We start from the raw sequence: 15,706 nt of genomic DNA on the forward strand, positions 1-15,706 counted from the left end.
GGAACAGAAGAAAGACCTTACATGGATCGTGCTTCCTAGGTTGTGACCTTGGGCCTGTCAAATGGAAAATTAAATGTGGTTTTGAAGCAGTACTATGTAAAAGTAGAAATGCATATAGGACTTTCTGTGTTAATATTTTATGACACTGCTCATACATTGAAGTGTAAGCAAACAGGATGTATCAGGGAAAGGAGCTACTGAGAACATCTTTAAAATTTGTCTCTTAGTGTCTGCTCTTCACATTCTGGTGAGAAGATGATATATCTAGATTTGTAACTTAACATGAGCATTGTGATTAATAGGAAGAAGTTTTCTTTGAGTGCATCTGTGGCGGGGGTCAGGGGATTAGGTAATGTTTTGTCAGATTAGATCCGTACAGAAAAATCACTGTTCTTGTTCTGAATTCTAGTTGTTTTCTTGCCTTTTTAGTATTAAACTTTAAAAAAATAAAATATCTTTTTGATAGTCGAGGATTGCTTATTGGGGAAATAGTTATGTTATTTGATAACTAGTCGTCACTTCAGAAATTTAATGACGTTTCCCTTTGGAAGTGATCTAGAAAATATAAATGTTGTCTCATGCTTGGGGCTTTCAGCTCTGTTTAAATATGTCTGAGAGGCCTCAGAAGAAGCATAATTCTTTATTGTTAAGGCCCAATTTGAATATAGCAAGTTGCTATAATATCTAATTGAATATAGCAATCTTGCATCTTCCCAAAAAGCCTTATTGAAATTAGGCCTATTCTTTTAAATTTGTTTTGGCTTGTTGATTTCAAAATATACCCCATTTCATTTCATTTTCTCAGAAAATGTGATGGTAGTTTAAAGGGATTAAAGTTTGTGGTAAGTTTTCTTGTTTTAATTCAAGTTGCTCACCATGTTGTTTGCCATAGCTTTACTTTTTCTGGTGTTTTCTAAATTGAACCCCTCATTTAATCATTTTCTCTCTTGCCAGCACCTTCTATGCATTTTCCTTGTAGCTTCTTACCACATCCTCTCTACATATTTAACCCTGGATTAACCCATCTGCTGTCTCTACTCTTTAAAAATATTTTCCATTTATATTTTCCATTTTAAATTGTGGTAAAATACACATACATGGTTTTTTTTTTTTTTTTTTCTTTTAGACTTGGGCTGGTGAGTACTGCTAAAAGGCATTTATGGAGACTGGTAGTATGAGAAGTTCTGCTGCACTTACTGACCTTCTCAGCTATAACCTTTCCATGGGTCAACTTTCCCTGGTCCTCTGCCTAAGCTTTTGTACTTTATTTTCCTCCGTAAGCCACCTATCCTTCCCCACAACTGCCTTCGGGCAGATGGCCTTGATTCCTCTGTCACAGAGAACATGGAGGCTCTCTGCTGTTCACATCCTCAGTTTTCCATGCTCTTGTACATGCTTCTTCTCTGTCTTCACCTTCTGTCTCCCAGGTTCAGAGGAGAAGTGCCTAGTTCTCACCCAGGTTAATCTCTTTCCCGGAGTTTTTGTGGTATCTTCCCATCCCTGTGGGATGTTATTCTAACATTTCCTCTCATCTACTCCTCCATCTGCACGTTTTGTCATTCTTTACTTTTCCTTCATGCTTAAGTTATTCCCATCTTAAACACAGACAAACGAACAAACAAAAAAACAAAAGGACTTTTCTCTGTGCCATATTATCTTTTAGTTTGACCCTATGTCTTTTTTCTTGATACACAACTGTGTACCTTGAAAGAATAGTCTGCAGCCCTTGACTTCCCATGTAGATTTTCCATTCTTTGGGCTGTTAGGCTTCCATTTCCACTATTCCACTGAAGGTGCTTTATGAAAGTTGCTGGTTCCCTAGTTGCCAAATCTCATAACCTCTCTAGGCCTCATTTTACTTGATGTTTCAAAGACAGTTAATGCTGACCACTTCCTTCATGAAAACTTCCTTTGTTTTTTGGGATACTACTGTCCTAATTTTCTTACCTCTAGTAAATTCCTTCTTACTCTCCTCTTTTGCCCCTCTTCCTCTGCCCACCTCTTCAATGCTCATACTCTCTGACTCTTACCTCCCTCCCTCTCAGTAGTCTCACTCATCTGCACGGTTTTCATTATATATACGGAGGTGATTCTGAAATCTGAATCTTCCCCATAAATCCCTGTTTTGAGACCAGATCCATATAACATAGTCCTCATAACAGGCCTAGAAAATAGTAATGTTTTTCACATTTATGGGTGAGGAAATTGAAGCTAAGGGATATTTGTAACCCATTTGAGATCAAGCAGTCAGTGGAAGAGGCAGGACTTGAAGTTCTTTCTAAAATTAGGTGTTTATAATATGCCATTAATCAAACATCTCCACCTGGCTGACAGATGTATTAAATATATCGTATCCCATACCAAATGCCATCCTATAACTGTTCTCACTACACCGCCCCCCACCCCCCCACAAAAAAAGAACACCAAGAGAGAGAATTTGGAAACCTATATTATCAATCTCCGTGAAAAGCATTCTTTCTTCCAGTTATCCAAGCCAGAATGTATATTGGGAATTGACATTGACTTCCTCCTGTCAGTCCATCTTACAGAACTGTCTGGCCCAAGGGAGCATCAATTCCTTGGTATTCTTTTTTTTTTTTTTAACATGACTTGTAATCATTCCCTCCTTTTTACTTCTGCTGCTGTCATAATTGAGAACTTCATATCGACCTGGATTGCTATTACAGTTACATTGCTTCCCATTGTCAAGCCATTGCTTCCCAAGTTATGTGAGCTGAAGAATCAAGGTTTTTTGTTTTTTAATTTTTAACCTGTTGCATAAATTTTGTAGCATTTAAAAAATGAATCATTTTTTAATGATGAAAGGCATCATTAAAAAAGACATGCAAATTATAAGCTTCATTTTTTAAATGATTAAATTTGGCAGACATAAAATTATTGACAGATTGCTATAAAACTTTTTTTTAACATTTATTTATTTTTGATATAGAGAGACAGAGGAGTAGAGGAGAGGGAGGGGAGGGGCAGAGAGAGAGGGAGACACAAAATCTGAAGTAGGCTCCAGGCTCTGAGCTGTCAGCACAGAGCCCGACACAGGGCTCGAACTCACAAACCACAAGATCATGACCTGAGCCAAAGTCGGACGCTCAACCAACTGAACGACCCAGGCGCCCCAGATTGCTGTAAAACTTTTAAAATATTAGTTATCCACATGTATCCTGTCACAGGTAGATAACAGTTTGTGGATTGACACTGATTCACAGACAACATAGAAGAGCACCAGTTCATGGTATCTAATGAAAAGAAATGTCTTCAGTTTTCTTAGATTATTACCACATGGGCCTACATTATTTAAAACTGAAAAATTTCAACTAGGACATTCTTTGTTTTTCGCTTATAGATAGCATGTATATGTGGATTTAAGAGGTTTTAGAAAATTTCCTGTTTCTATAGGATTCCTTCTTCCTATACATATAACATCCCATTAGAGCAATGAGTAATCATGTTACATTGTATACAATTTAAGGTTAAGATCGAAGTACTGAGGAAAGAATCCAAAGCAACATTTTCTTAAATGGGCTTGAAGTACAATCTTCATGGGTTACCCATTAACAAGAGTGATTTCCCCTGGTTTGGTGTATTTAACTTGATACCGTACACATATGCAAAAGTCTGCCACCAATGTCCAGTAAATTATACCAGAGGAGGTGATGTATTCCATTTCTAACAGATTAAAATTCTACACAAGTATTAATCTTCATGGGTGATAAATAATAAAAGTAACTTATTTGGATTTGGCAGATGTCTGACAATCCCTATCAAAAGATTTGAAGTAAATGAAATGCAAACAGGAGATGCTAAAATGGTTACACAGTAGAATACCCCTGGGCTTTAAACAAGGCTCTGCTGAGGAATCAAAACACATAAAAAACAAAGTTCTAAGGGGGTATGGATTCAGGAATGGGTGTGCTCTAAATATAACTGAGATTATACCTAGAATTAGTTTAGAAATTCATTAAATAAAACCATACTGTGCAGACCTCATTGTTGTCTATATCCCATCTCACACAGAACAAAACACATGGGCAAATGCTAAGACAACATACTTTTCTCTTATGAGGTTAAAAAAAAAAACAAAGTCAGTAAAAGCCTTTTAGACATTTTGAAAAAGCAAATTAAGCAACTACTCTTCAGCATGTGCCAGGACTAAAAACTACCACAGAAAATTTCTGATCATTAAGAGTTCATTAAGAGTTAAAAAAAATTAAGTTCAATTATAGCAATATTTGCTCTGATAATGAAGTAGATGACGCCCAAACACAACCATCAGAACAAAACAAAACTTTGTCATGAGAAGTAGGGGCACTATCTGACGTTTAAGAGATTAAATTCCTAAAGCGGTATGTTATATAATCACTCTTCTTCCATTTCTAGGTCATTCACAGGAGGTGGAAAAATGGCAGCTTGCTAAACCCACACCTAGAATGTAATCAAAAGTTTTATTCAAAGAAAATTTTTTTTAAAGTTGATTTATTTTGAGAGATAGAGCATGGGCGTGAATGGGGCAGGGGCAGAGAGAGGGGGGGTGGGAATCCCAAGTGGCTCCACACTGTCAGCACACAGCTGGACATGGGACTTGACCTCAGGGACCATGAGCTGAAATCAAGAGTTGGACACTTAACCAACTGACCCACCCAGGTGCCCCGGGAAATTAGTATTTAGTCTCAGCTGCCTTTTTTTGTTACTAGCCTGCTTATTTAGCTTTCTTATTTCATGACTGTGGTATACTTTTATTTATGCTTAAGATTCTAATGGATGATAAAAGAAAATTATAAGCATCTTATTTAATTCAGTAGCTCCATGATGGAAATAAGCCTTAGTGTTAAAAGAATTCTTAGATTAAATGTGGTTTTGCTTGTAGGCATTTTATTATGAGATTTTTTTTTTTTCTAACTCTGCCTTGTCCTTGTGTTTTGGTTGTTTAGATCTGCTTCAGCTCCCCAGGAATATGATTGAAAACAGCATGTTTGAGGAAGAACCAGATGTGGTGGATTTAGCCAAAGAGCCCTGTTTACATCCTCTAGAGCCTGATGAGGTGGAATATGAGCCCCGGGGTTCAAGACTGCTGGTGCGGGGTCTTGGTGAGCATGAGATGGATGAGGACGAAGAGGATTATGAGTCATCTGCAAAACTGCTGGGCATGTCCTTCATGAACAGAAGCTCAGGCCTTCGGAACAGTGCAACTGGCTACAGGCCGAGCCCAGATGGGACTTGTTCGGTACCCTCTGCGAGGACCATGGCGATCTGTGTTTTTCTTATTGTGGTTGCCGTTTCTATAATCATGGTGATTTATTTACTACCCAGATGTACTTTTACCAAAGAAGGCTGCCATAAAAAAAACCAATCAATGGGACTAATTCAGCCAGTTGCAACAAATGGAAAGTTGTTTCCGTGGGCACAAGTCAGGCTTCCCACCGCCATTATGCCACTACGCTATGAACTTAACCTACACCCAAACCTAACCTCGATGACATTCAGGGGTTCTGTGACAATTTCACTTCAGGCTCTTCAGGCCACGTGGAATATCGTTCTTCACAGTACAGGCCATAATATTTCAAGAGTGACCTTTATGTCAGCAGTTTCAAGCCAAGAAAAACAAGTTGAGGTCTTGGAATACCCATTTCATGAACAAATTGCAATTGTTGCCCCTGAAGCTCTTCTTGAAGGACACAATTATACCTTGAAGATAGAGTATTCGGCGAATATATCTACTTCTTACTGTGGGTTCTATGGAATCTCCTATACAGATGAAAGTAATGAGAAAAAGTATGTAGCCCTCTTAAATGGTTCTACTTCTTTGCTCTGTGAAGACTTCTTTAGTGTGGATTCCTTTGCCCATACCAGATATGTTAACTGGCATTTTTTTTTAATTTAGGAGGTTATGTGCAAAATAGAATGGTGATTTGGAAGCATCTACTATTTCTTTTTTAGTCAAAGCCTTGAGCACCTATCATGCTCATACATGTCGTATATTATGTTAGGAGTGGGATATGCTGATGGAAGGAAATTGATAAAGATTTTTATCAGTTGCATTCTCTATCACCACAACTTAAGTTATTTTGAGCTTTTCGTATTTTAGATGAATGCGGTTTTCAGTCACCTTACAATATCTCAATGGGAATCAAAGAAGAAAAGAAGAGTATGGATAATTCTTTAAGATCTATTTTCCTAATGTGCAGAACTTTTAGGAGGTGCTTATTGAGATGGAGAAAGAGGGCAGGAAGAACTGTTGTATGCTTACATATATCATTTTTAGTGTCCTTAATATTTGCTGTTCATTAAAAAAAAGTCACTATTTTGGATTTCTGATGGAATTTAAAAAAAATCTAGGACAGACTTAATTTAGTTTAAAAAAAAAGTGACTTAAAACAAAAGTATTCTCGCTATTTATGTATTTTACACTTTAATCTTAGTATTCATAGAATGTTTCTGGAATTTGAGTTTCTGGAAGGATGCAGTGCGCACTGTATACAGGTTATTCATAAGTAGCAATAATACCATTTCTCTGGTGTACACAAAGTCCTTAATAGATGTGCTTAATTTTGCTGGCGCATTCCCTCATATTACTTTGTATACCAGTTTGTGAATTACTGATGCTGGCCATTTGGCAAATGTATGTTTATGTGTTGAGAAAAATAGAAATGAATATTTTAAATCTAAAGGAACTTGTTTGATCCTTCTTAAATGGAGAAAGAAAAAACAAGATCTGTACAGCTATTCGGATAAATAATTTTTTTCTCGGGGTGCCTGGGTGGCTCAGTCAGTTGAGTGACCAACTTCAGCTCAGGTCATGATCTCACAGTTCGTGAGTTTGAGCCCTGCATTGGGCTCTGTGCTGACAGCTCAGAGCCTGGAGCCTGCTTCGGATTCTGTGTCTCCCTCTCTCTCTGACCCTCCCCTGTTCATGCTCTCTCTCTGTGTCTAAAAAACAAAAATAAACATTAAAAACAAATTTTAAAAAATAATTTTTTTCTCTTTGCCTTTACTTAAAAAATGGCATGCTGGCTCTTGCATGAGATCTGACGTTAAAAGCAAATTTGTAATTATATTGGCAGCCCATGGCTTCTTGGCTTTACTTCTCCTTTTATAATCTTCATCAGCTCTAAGAATTAGAGGATATACGTAAAAACAATGCAAACACACCTTTAAGACAAATCCAGTAGTCACCTCTTTGAATCATTATTGCTCTTGGAGTCCCTTGAGTCTACTCCTACTATATAATGGAAGGAATAAGTGTATGGCAAAGAAAGCTGATTTTGGGTATGGTCACTTGTTGACTCTTGCCATGGGCTAGATTGAGTTGTGGAAAATTCTAGAAAAATAGAGAAGACAATCCCTTAAAAATAAAAAATAGAATGCTTTTAACAAGTGTTTTCAAAATGTTTATTTATTTTTGAGACAGAGGAGAGAGAGAGAAAGTGTGAGCTGGGGAGGGGCAGAGAGAGGGAGAGAGAGAATCCCAAGCATGCCCCACACTGTCATTGTAGAGCCCGACATGGGACTCTGTCTCGCAAACCATGAGATCATGACCAGAGCTGAAATCAAGAGTTGGATACTTAACTGACAGAGCCACCCAGGTGCCCCAGCAAGTGTTTTTAAATCTATTAAAACAAATTAGTTTGTAAAACTCTGCTGTTACAGAAAGTATATAAATCTGTTAACCTGACTGCTTCAGCCAAATGAGTGCCCCACATAATTATATATCTTCATGGAAGATAAATTTGAGAAGATTATATATGCCTTTCAAGGTGTCTGAAAACTTTAATTCAAAACAATTTTTTGCCTTTCTCCAAATTTTGCATAGTTTTGCATAGTTCTGTTAGAGAAGTTTTTTGTACCCCCTCCACCAAGTATAATAAGAATAATTAAATAAGTAGATAAAAGAATTAGGGATATATTCCTTATTGATAGGGAAATCAGAGTGTATGTAAATATCAACCATGTATTTGTGGTAAGGGAACTTTACCTACATTATTTAAGAGGGGAAATGGCCAGTGACCTTGGAGGTTAGTCTAGAAGTTGTTGATGATATACTTAAGATTCTAGATAATAAACTGATGCTGAAAGAACTAGTAAACAATTTAGGATAGGGATGTGTTTTATTTCTTTGTCCTTCAGTCTCTCAATGCCTTTTTTTGAACACTTCAAGCATCTTCTTAACTGGCTTCTAATCTTGTCACTGCTTTCCCCTCCTCTTGCCACCATCTTCCACACTGCTGCTAGACTCATACTTCTAGAGTACAGATCTAACCATATTGGTCTTTGGTTTGAGAGCCTTCACACTTCCTCTTTTCTGATAAGATTTAGTTCAAGATTCTTCCAGCTCTGGCCCTTGTTTTATCTCATAGCCCTCACCTGCTACAATAAGCTTCATGTGCACTTTCCTGAATCCCAGTGATAATAATAGCCCATATTTACTGAGAACTCAAGTGCTAGAAACTGTTTGAAGCATTTTATATGTTTAATCTTTTATCCTGTCAAACCCATTAAGAGGTGGATATTAATATTTTATTCATTTTACAGATAAAAAAGCAGAGCATAAATAATATCTTATGGTTATCAGGTAGGAGGGGGGAACTCAAACTCAAACTCATTTTAACCCCATTCTTAACCCCACTATGATGTACTGCCTCCCTAGTTCACACTACCCATTGTTCATTTATTTACCTATTGTTATTCCCAGTGGTTAGAATTCTCTTATGTGAAGCCTGGCTAATTCGTGATTGTCTTCAGCACTGCTGGAGGTAGTGCTCAAACTGCAGCTAATATTTCTGAAAGCAAAGGAAGTCACTAATGAAAGAATAAGCTTCAAGGTATTCAGCATAGATAAGATAGATTATAAGTATCCTCAAGCAGCAGCCTTCTCAAAGAGACTTATGTAAAATAGTTAATAGTGCATCTCTTTCAAAAATAACTTAAGATTGTCTTTTCCTCAGAACATTATGATCCAGTTTTTATCCAAAGTGATCGTCTAATTAGACTTTTTATATGAATGGTATAGATATCATTAAACTTTATCCCCTGGTCCCTTGTGGCCCTCTTTCACAATTTTCTATTAACTAGGTAAGAATTGGGGAATGGAGTGAAGAAATTGAATATTAGCAACATAGCATGTTTAAATTGTTTCATATATGTTGATTGCTATCTTTCATGTAGTTTACTCGATAGAAACAGTTATTTTGGCAAATTCTTATTAGGAAAACACAATATTGAGTGTGGATGAGGAGTTATGACTGTCTAGCATTTATAATAAACATCTATGTTGGCAATTGTGGCATACAAGTAGTTTTTATTTTGAATAGTCTTATTTGATTCTAACAAGACCCCTAGGTGTTTGGCAGAGGATCCTACTCAGTCCTAATTTAATAAATGAGGAGGGCGCGGGGTGGCTTAGTAGGTTAAGGGTCCAACTTCAGCTCAGGTCATCATGATCTTGTGGTCTGTGAGTTTGAGCCTTCCATCGGGCTCTGTGCTGACAGCTCAGAGCCTTGAGCCTGCTTTGGATTCTGTGTCTCCCTCTCTCCCTCCCTCCCTCGCTCACACTCTGTCTCTGTCTCTCAGAAATGACTAAATGTCAAAAAAAATTTTTTTTAAATAAGGAAATTGAGGTGTGTATTACTGATTTGCCTGAACTCCTATGGCTGGTAAAGTGCAGGGTTTGGGTCTTCTTACTTCAAATCCCACACTCTTTTCTGTCTGTCTTTTAAAAGTGGAAACTAAGCCCTAAGCAAGCTAGGCCATCTTGTCCAGGGTGGTGGTTGTACATGTGCCATATTGACCAGTATCTGAAATATGCACAACAGGGCCATACTTGCCCTGATTATTCTATGGCCATGTTTGGATGATTTCCCCAATGCAGATCTGTTTTATTCCTCTGTTTAATTAGAAATCTGATTTTCTCCTCTTTTTTTATGCTTTTCTCTCAGTTTTTTAAAAAGTTTATTTGTTTATTTATTTTGAGAGAGAAAGAGAGCATGTGTAAGTGGGGTAGGGGCAGAGAGAGAGGGAGAGAGAGAGAATCCCAAGAAGATTCTGCACTTTCAGCGCAGAGCCAGATGCGGGGCTCAAGTTCACTAACAGTGAGATTATGACCTGAGCCTAAATCAAGAGTCAGACGCTTACCTGACTGAGCCACCCAGGCACCCTCTCCCAACTTTTAATGTAAGACTTCCATATGAGTTAAATTCTCGAATGTTGTTGCTGTTCTGTAGGAGAGGGAGGAAGGGAGGAAGTTTTTTTTATTCATTTCTGAAAAGCTTGAAGGAAAGAAACATACTACAGAGTAGCTAGTTTTTTTAGTCTTCATGAAAGTTTAAGTAGTAAGTTTAAGGTTTAATGTTGTGAAGCCAGGGTCTGTACAGGTGATTAATGGCAATTAATGACCACCCTTCATAGTGATCATCCATCTGAAACCTTTTTAAGACCAGCTGTAGGCTACCTTTGTGGCTTCATCTCCAGCCATCTTGGACAGCCACCTCCTGTCCCTGAGTATCCATCACTGTCTTTCCTTGTGCTTTCCACTCTTTCTAGAGTATACTTTCTTCCCTTCTCTACCTTTTCAAATATTCTTCATTTTTTAAAATTCTCTTCAAAAGTTTGTCACCAGTTTCCATATAGTATCTCAACTGCCAGTCAGAATTTGTTTCCTATCCTTTATTTCCACTGCTTTGTTTTCAATATTAATGACATGATTTGCAGCCTGCAGGTTTCTGTTCATCATATAACCTAGGTCTCTCCCAGTTGATTGCAGATCCTTTGATGACTGGGATTATACCATGTTTATCTTAGTATCACTAGTACTTGGCAGGATACCTTGAATAGTAGGTGCTCAATAACTATTGGATGAATTTGCATTTGTTTTAGGTACTTTGCAGCAACTCAGTTTGAACCCCTGGCAGCAAGATCTGCTTTTCCTTGTTTTGATGAACCAGGATTTAAAGCCACATTTATCATCAGGATCATAAGGGATGAGCAATATACTGCTTTATCAAATATGCCTAAGGTACTGTTCTGTTCCTTAATGTAAAATCCTTGAGTGGGTCTCTTTCTTTGTTATAAATATTTGAATTCCTCTTTGTGATACTGTTGAGAATGAGTAAAATCATGTATATTCTTATCCTTTCTTAAAATGCTTAAATATAAGTTAAAATATATGTCAGAATTAATTGAGAAGTCAGCTCAAGGAGCACTTGAAGAAAGAGTAAGGCCTGCTCGATATGCAATGTGTGGGCAGGAAATATAAAGTATGTGCTGTATATGAAAGGTATGCAAATACTAATACTATATGAACTAGTACTAAAAATCACAGTGATGTTTTCTGAGACTTGATGAATTTGCTGTTCTAAATGGTGGTGCATGATAATGCTGAATCATGATTGACCTTGGTGTTTTATTGGTTATTGAAAAATCAGTATTCTAACGTGGAGGCTTAACAAGAACGTGAACCTTTCTTGGATGTAAATTCTGTGTGGGAGGCAATGGGGACAAAACCAAGCAGAATTGTTTTTATGCTAGACAGAACTTAGGGTTGTTTTTTTTTTTTTTTTTCATGACACCTGAGTGGCCATGTGGACTCTGATGGGAGCCTCTCAGAACCCATATGGCTAGGGGAGAGGAGTAGCCACGTCTAACAGACTGTGGAGTCAACCTTTGTAGGCAGGCGAGGATGTGATCTGTCCTTCAATAGGGACATCACTTCAGCAGCTCCAGTCCTAGCCCTACTCTTCACCTTAATCTTCCTCTAAAAGAGGTGAGATGCCTACTTGCCTAGTATCCCCAAACATATCTTAATTCATGGTCAGAAAATCTTGGAAGGCTTCTCTAATCTTGTGTCTACTACATACTGCATAGTGACTTACCACCTTTGATCCCACTAAGCCTTCTTGGGGTCATCACCATGGTACTTTACTTTTTTTTTTTTAATGTTTATTTTTGAGACAGAGACAGAGCATGAGTGGGGGAGGGGCAGAGAGAGAGAGGGAGACACAGAATCCAAAGCAGGCTCCAGTCTCTGAGCTGCCAGCACAGATCCCAATCAGATCATGATCTCACAGTTTGTGAGATCATGACCTGAGCCAAAGTTGGACGCTCAACCAACTGAGCCACCCAGGGCACCCCAACATGGTACTTTAAAAGCTGTTTCAGATCTTTCAGAGGAATATTCTAACTGTAGCTCCTTCTTCTGTGTTTGTAGCAGTAGAGTGGAACGCTCCTGTGTCATAAGGAAGGATTTTGGTTTTGGTGGTATTTTAAAAGGAAGAAACAGAACCACTGTTATTTACCTTCTCTAAGTTATGTTTATTTAAAACCATCTTTTGAAACTAAAAATTCCTTAAAGATTTTCACTGTATTCAGTGTATTTTTTTCTTTTTTCTTTTAGAGAGAGAGAGAGAGAGCAAGCAGGGGAGAGAGCCAGAGAGAGGGAGGGAGAGAGAGAGGGAGAGAGAGAATTTTAAGCAGGCTCCACACTTACTGCCAAGCCTGACACAGGGCTGTATCCCACAACCCTAAGGTCATGACCTGAAGTGAGATCAAGAGTTGGACGCTCAACAAACTGAACTACCCAGGCACCCCTACTCAGTATATTTTCATGATAAGCGATGATAGAACAGAATGAGAGTAAGGGTCATTCTCTGTTTGGAGAAAGAGTCATATTCTCTTATGCTGAAAAATTAAAATATGTCAACATCTTCACTACTCATTTTGTATTTGAATTTTTAATTTCTTAGTTTATGAAGTCATTTATTACCATAATTACAGAACTGTTATCTTTTCCCATTGCTTGTAGAATTCATCAATCATTATGGAAGATGGACTTGTTCAGGATGAGTTTTCTGAGAGTGTGAAAATGAGCACTTACCTGGTTGCATTCATTGTTGGGGAGATGAAGAACCTGAGTCAGGATGTAAATGGAACCCTGGTATGTTGTTTTGGTAATTGTCTCAAAAGCCTGTTTCATAAGAGGTTAAAAGGAATTCTTTGATGATTTCTGGAAATGGAAAACAAGCTTTTGGATCACAACTCTGACATTTTATGCCAGAAATGTTACTTTTTGCTTATATTTAGTTTTGTTAATTGAATACCTAAAAGTCAATAATATTCAAGTTTTCTTTAATTATGTTTCTAAAAGAGAATTCCAGTAAGACAATATATGTATAACAAAGATTCTATAACTGTGCTGTACAATATGGTGGTTATTGGCTTTATGTGGTTTTTAACATTTAAATTAATTAAAATTAGATGACAGCATCATGGTTGAATAAGGTATCCCTCATTCATGTCCTCCCATGCCAGCAACAATAATTTGACATCCAGCCATGGACAAAAATGCCTTTGTGGAAGCTGTGGGATCCAGCACTGAATGCCAAATGACCTGGGAGGCCTCTTTTGCACCTATGCATCAGGTACTAGGCATACAGACCTTGGTCCTGGCTGTGGGCCCTGTGAAACATCTCTAGCCCTCTTGGCTATGGTGTGGGAGCACCTGAAAATACTGTCTTAGACAGTAACACCTGGAGAAAATAGCCTTTGTGGAAGTCCACATTTCTAGCCAAAAAGTTCAGCACTCTGTTGGAGAAAAAAAGAAATACAAGTTTGGATGCATTGGTGAGGGCAGTTAGGTAAGACTGGAGGAAGTGACTGCCATGTCAAATGTGAAGACATTAACACAAAACTTCAAAGAACATGAAAAGTCCAGAAAATATGACAACACCAAAGGATCACAAACATCTTCCAGTAAACAATCTCAAAGACATGGAGATCTGAATTTTCCCATTAAAGAACTCAAAATAACTGTTTTAAGGAAACTTAATGAACTACAAGAAAACACAGAAAGACAATTCAGTGGAATCAAGAAACAATACATGAACAAAATGAGAAGTTTTAACAAAGAAATCATAAAAAGAAACTAAACAAATTCAAGGGCTGAAAAATACAATGAATGGAATGAAAAAAAAAAGAGCACTAAAGAACATCAACATCAGAATGGATCAAGCAGGCGAAGAATTTGTGAGTTAGAAGACAGGAAAATTGGTATTATCCATCCAGAGAACAAATAAAAATGTAAGAAAAGAATGAAGCAAGCCTATGTGATTTATGGGACACCATCAAAGAAACAATTTGTGAATTACTGGAGTTCCAGAAGAAGAACAGAGGAAGAAGGGGGCAGAAAGCTTATTCAAAGAAGTAACGGCTGACAGCTACCCAAATGTGGGGAGAAATTTGAATAATCAAGTTCATGAAACTCACAAGTTACTGAACAAACGGCTTGAAGAGGTTTCTTCTGAGACATGTTATAATAAAACTGTCAAAAATCAGAGAATCTTAAAAGCAGCAAAAGGAAAGAAGATTGTAACTTACAAGGGATAAGTCTGTCAGTGGATTTCTCAGCAGAAACCTTAGCAACCAGAAGGGAGTCAGATGAATTAAAGTGCTGAAAGAAACAACTGCCAATCAAAAAATACTCTTGCCTGACAAGGTTTTCCTACAGAAATGAAGGAGAGATAAAGACTTTCCTAGACAAAAGTTGAGGGAGTTCTTTACCCCCTTAAAAAATGCTGAAAGGAGTGCTTCCAGGTGAAATGAAAGGACACTAATTAGTAATGTGAAAATACACAACACAGTGGTAAAGGTAAGTATATAGCCAAATTCAGAATACTCTTAATACTATAATATGGTGGTGTATGCATCCTGTAGAATGCATAAAAAGCAGTTCCAAGAGTGATGTTTAAAGCAGTAAATGCCTATATTAAGAAAAAAGAAAGATCTCAAATAAACAACCCGACCTTATACCTCAAGGAAATCGAAAAAGAACAAACTAAACCCAAAGTTAGCAGAAGGAAGGAAATAACAAAGATGAGAGCAGAAATAAGTAAAAGAGAGGAACACCTGGGTGGCTCAGTGAGTTAAGCCTTCAACTCTCGGTTTTATTTCAAGTCATGAGGTCATAGTTTTTGAGTTTGAGCCCGTGCTGGGTACTTCACTGACAGCTCAGATTCTGCTTGGAATTCTCTCTCCCTCTCTACCCCGCCTTCATTCGTGCCCCCTCTCTCTCCAAAATAAAGTTTAAAAATTAAAAAAAAAAAAAAAAGATACCAGGAAAAACAATAGAAAATATCAATGAAACTAGAGCTGGGTTTTGTTTTGTTTTGAAAGATAAACAACAATAACAGACCTTTAGCTGGACTAAGAAAAAATAAGAGTCAAATCAGAAATGAAAGAGACAATTCTGTTGATACCACAGAAATATAAAGGAACATAAGAGACTACTATGAACAATTATAGGCCAACAAATTGGGTAACCTAGAAGAAATTGATACATTCCTAGAAACATACAACCTAGCAAGAATGAATCATGAAGACATTAAAAAATCTGATCAATATTGAGTAAAGAGATTGAATCAGTAATCAAAAACCTCCCAACAAAGAAAGCCCAGGATCAGATGATTTCTCTGGTGAATTCTACCAAACATTAAAGAAAAATTAATTCCAATCCTCAAGCACTCTGAAAAATTGAAAAGGAGGGAATACTGCCAGATTTGTTTTATGAGGTTCACATTCCCCTCCTATTAAAGCCAGATAAGGACATTACCAGAAAAGAAAACTATAGGCCAATGTCCCTGATGAATATAGATGCAGTAGATGTCTCTGCATAAAATCCTTAATAAAATGTTAACAAGTTGAATTC

The 15,706-nt window shown here is 37.4% G+C and overlaps 1 protein-coding gene across 2 annotated transcripts in view; it reads left to right on the forward strand.

Annotated features, from left to right (window-relative positions):
- Positions 1–15,706, forward strand: part of LOC123608818 (leucyl and cystinyl aminopeptidase) — a 100,487-nt gene that overhangs the window by 37,449 nt on the left and 47,332 nt on the right. For both annotated transcript variants that reach the window (XM_045499206.1, XM_045499213.1), the window contains exons 2-4: positions 4,947–5,787; positions 10,885–11,023; positions 12,809–12,940. In XM_045499206.1, the coding sequence (XP_045355162.1) occupies positions 4,947–5,787; positions 10,885–11,023; positions 12,809–12,940 (1,112 nt within the window). The remainder of the gene's footprint in view (positions 1–4,946; positions 5,788–10,884; positions 11,024–12,808; positions 12,941–15,706) is intronic.

Source organism: Leopardus geoffroyi, chromosome A1 (assembly GCF_018350155.1).
Source record: "Leopardus geoffroyi isolate Oge1 chromosome A1, O.geoffroyi_Oge1_pat1.0, whole genome shotgun sequence".
NCBI lineage: Eukaryota > Metazoa > Chordata > Mammalia > Carnivora > Felidae > Leopardus > Leopardus geoffroyi.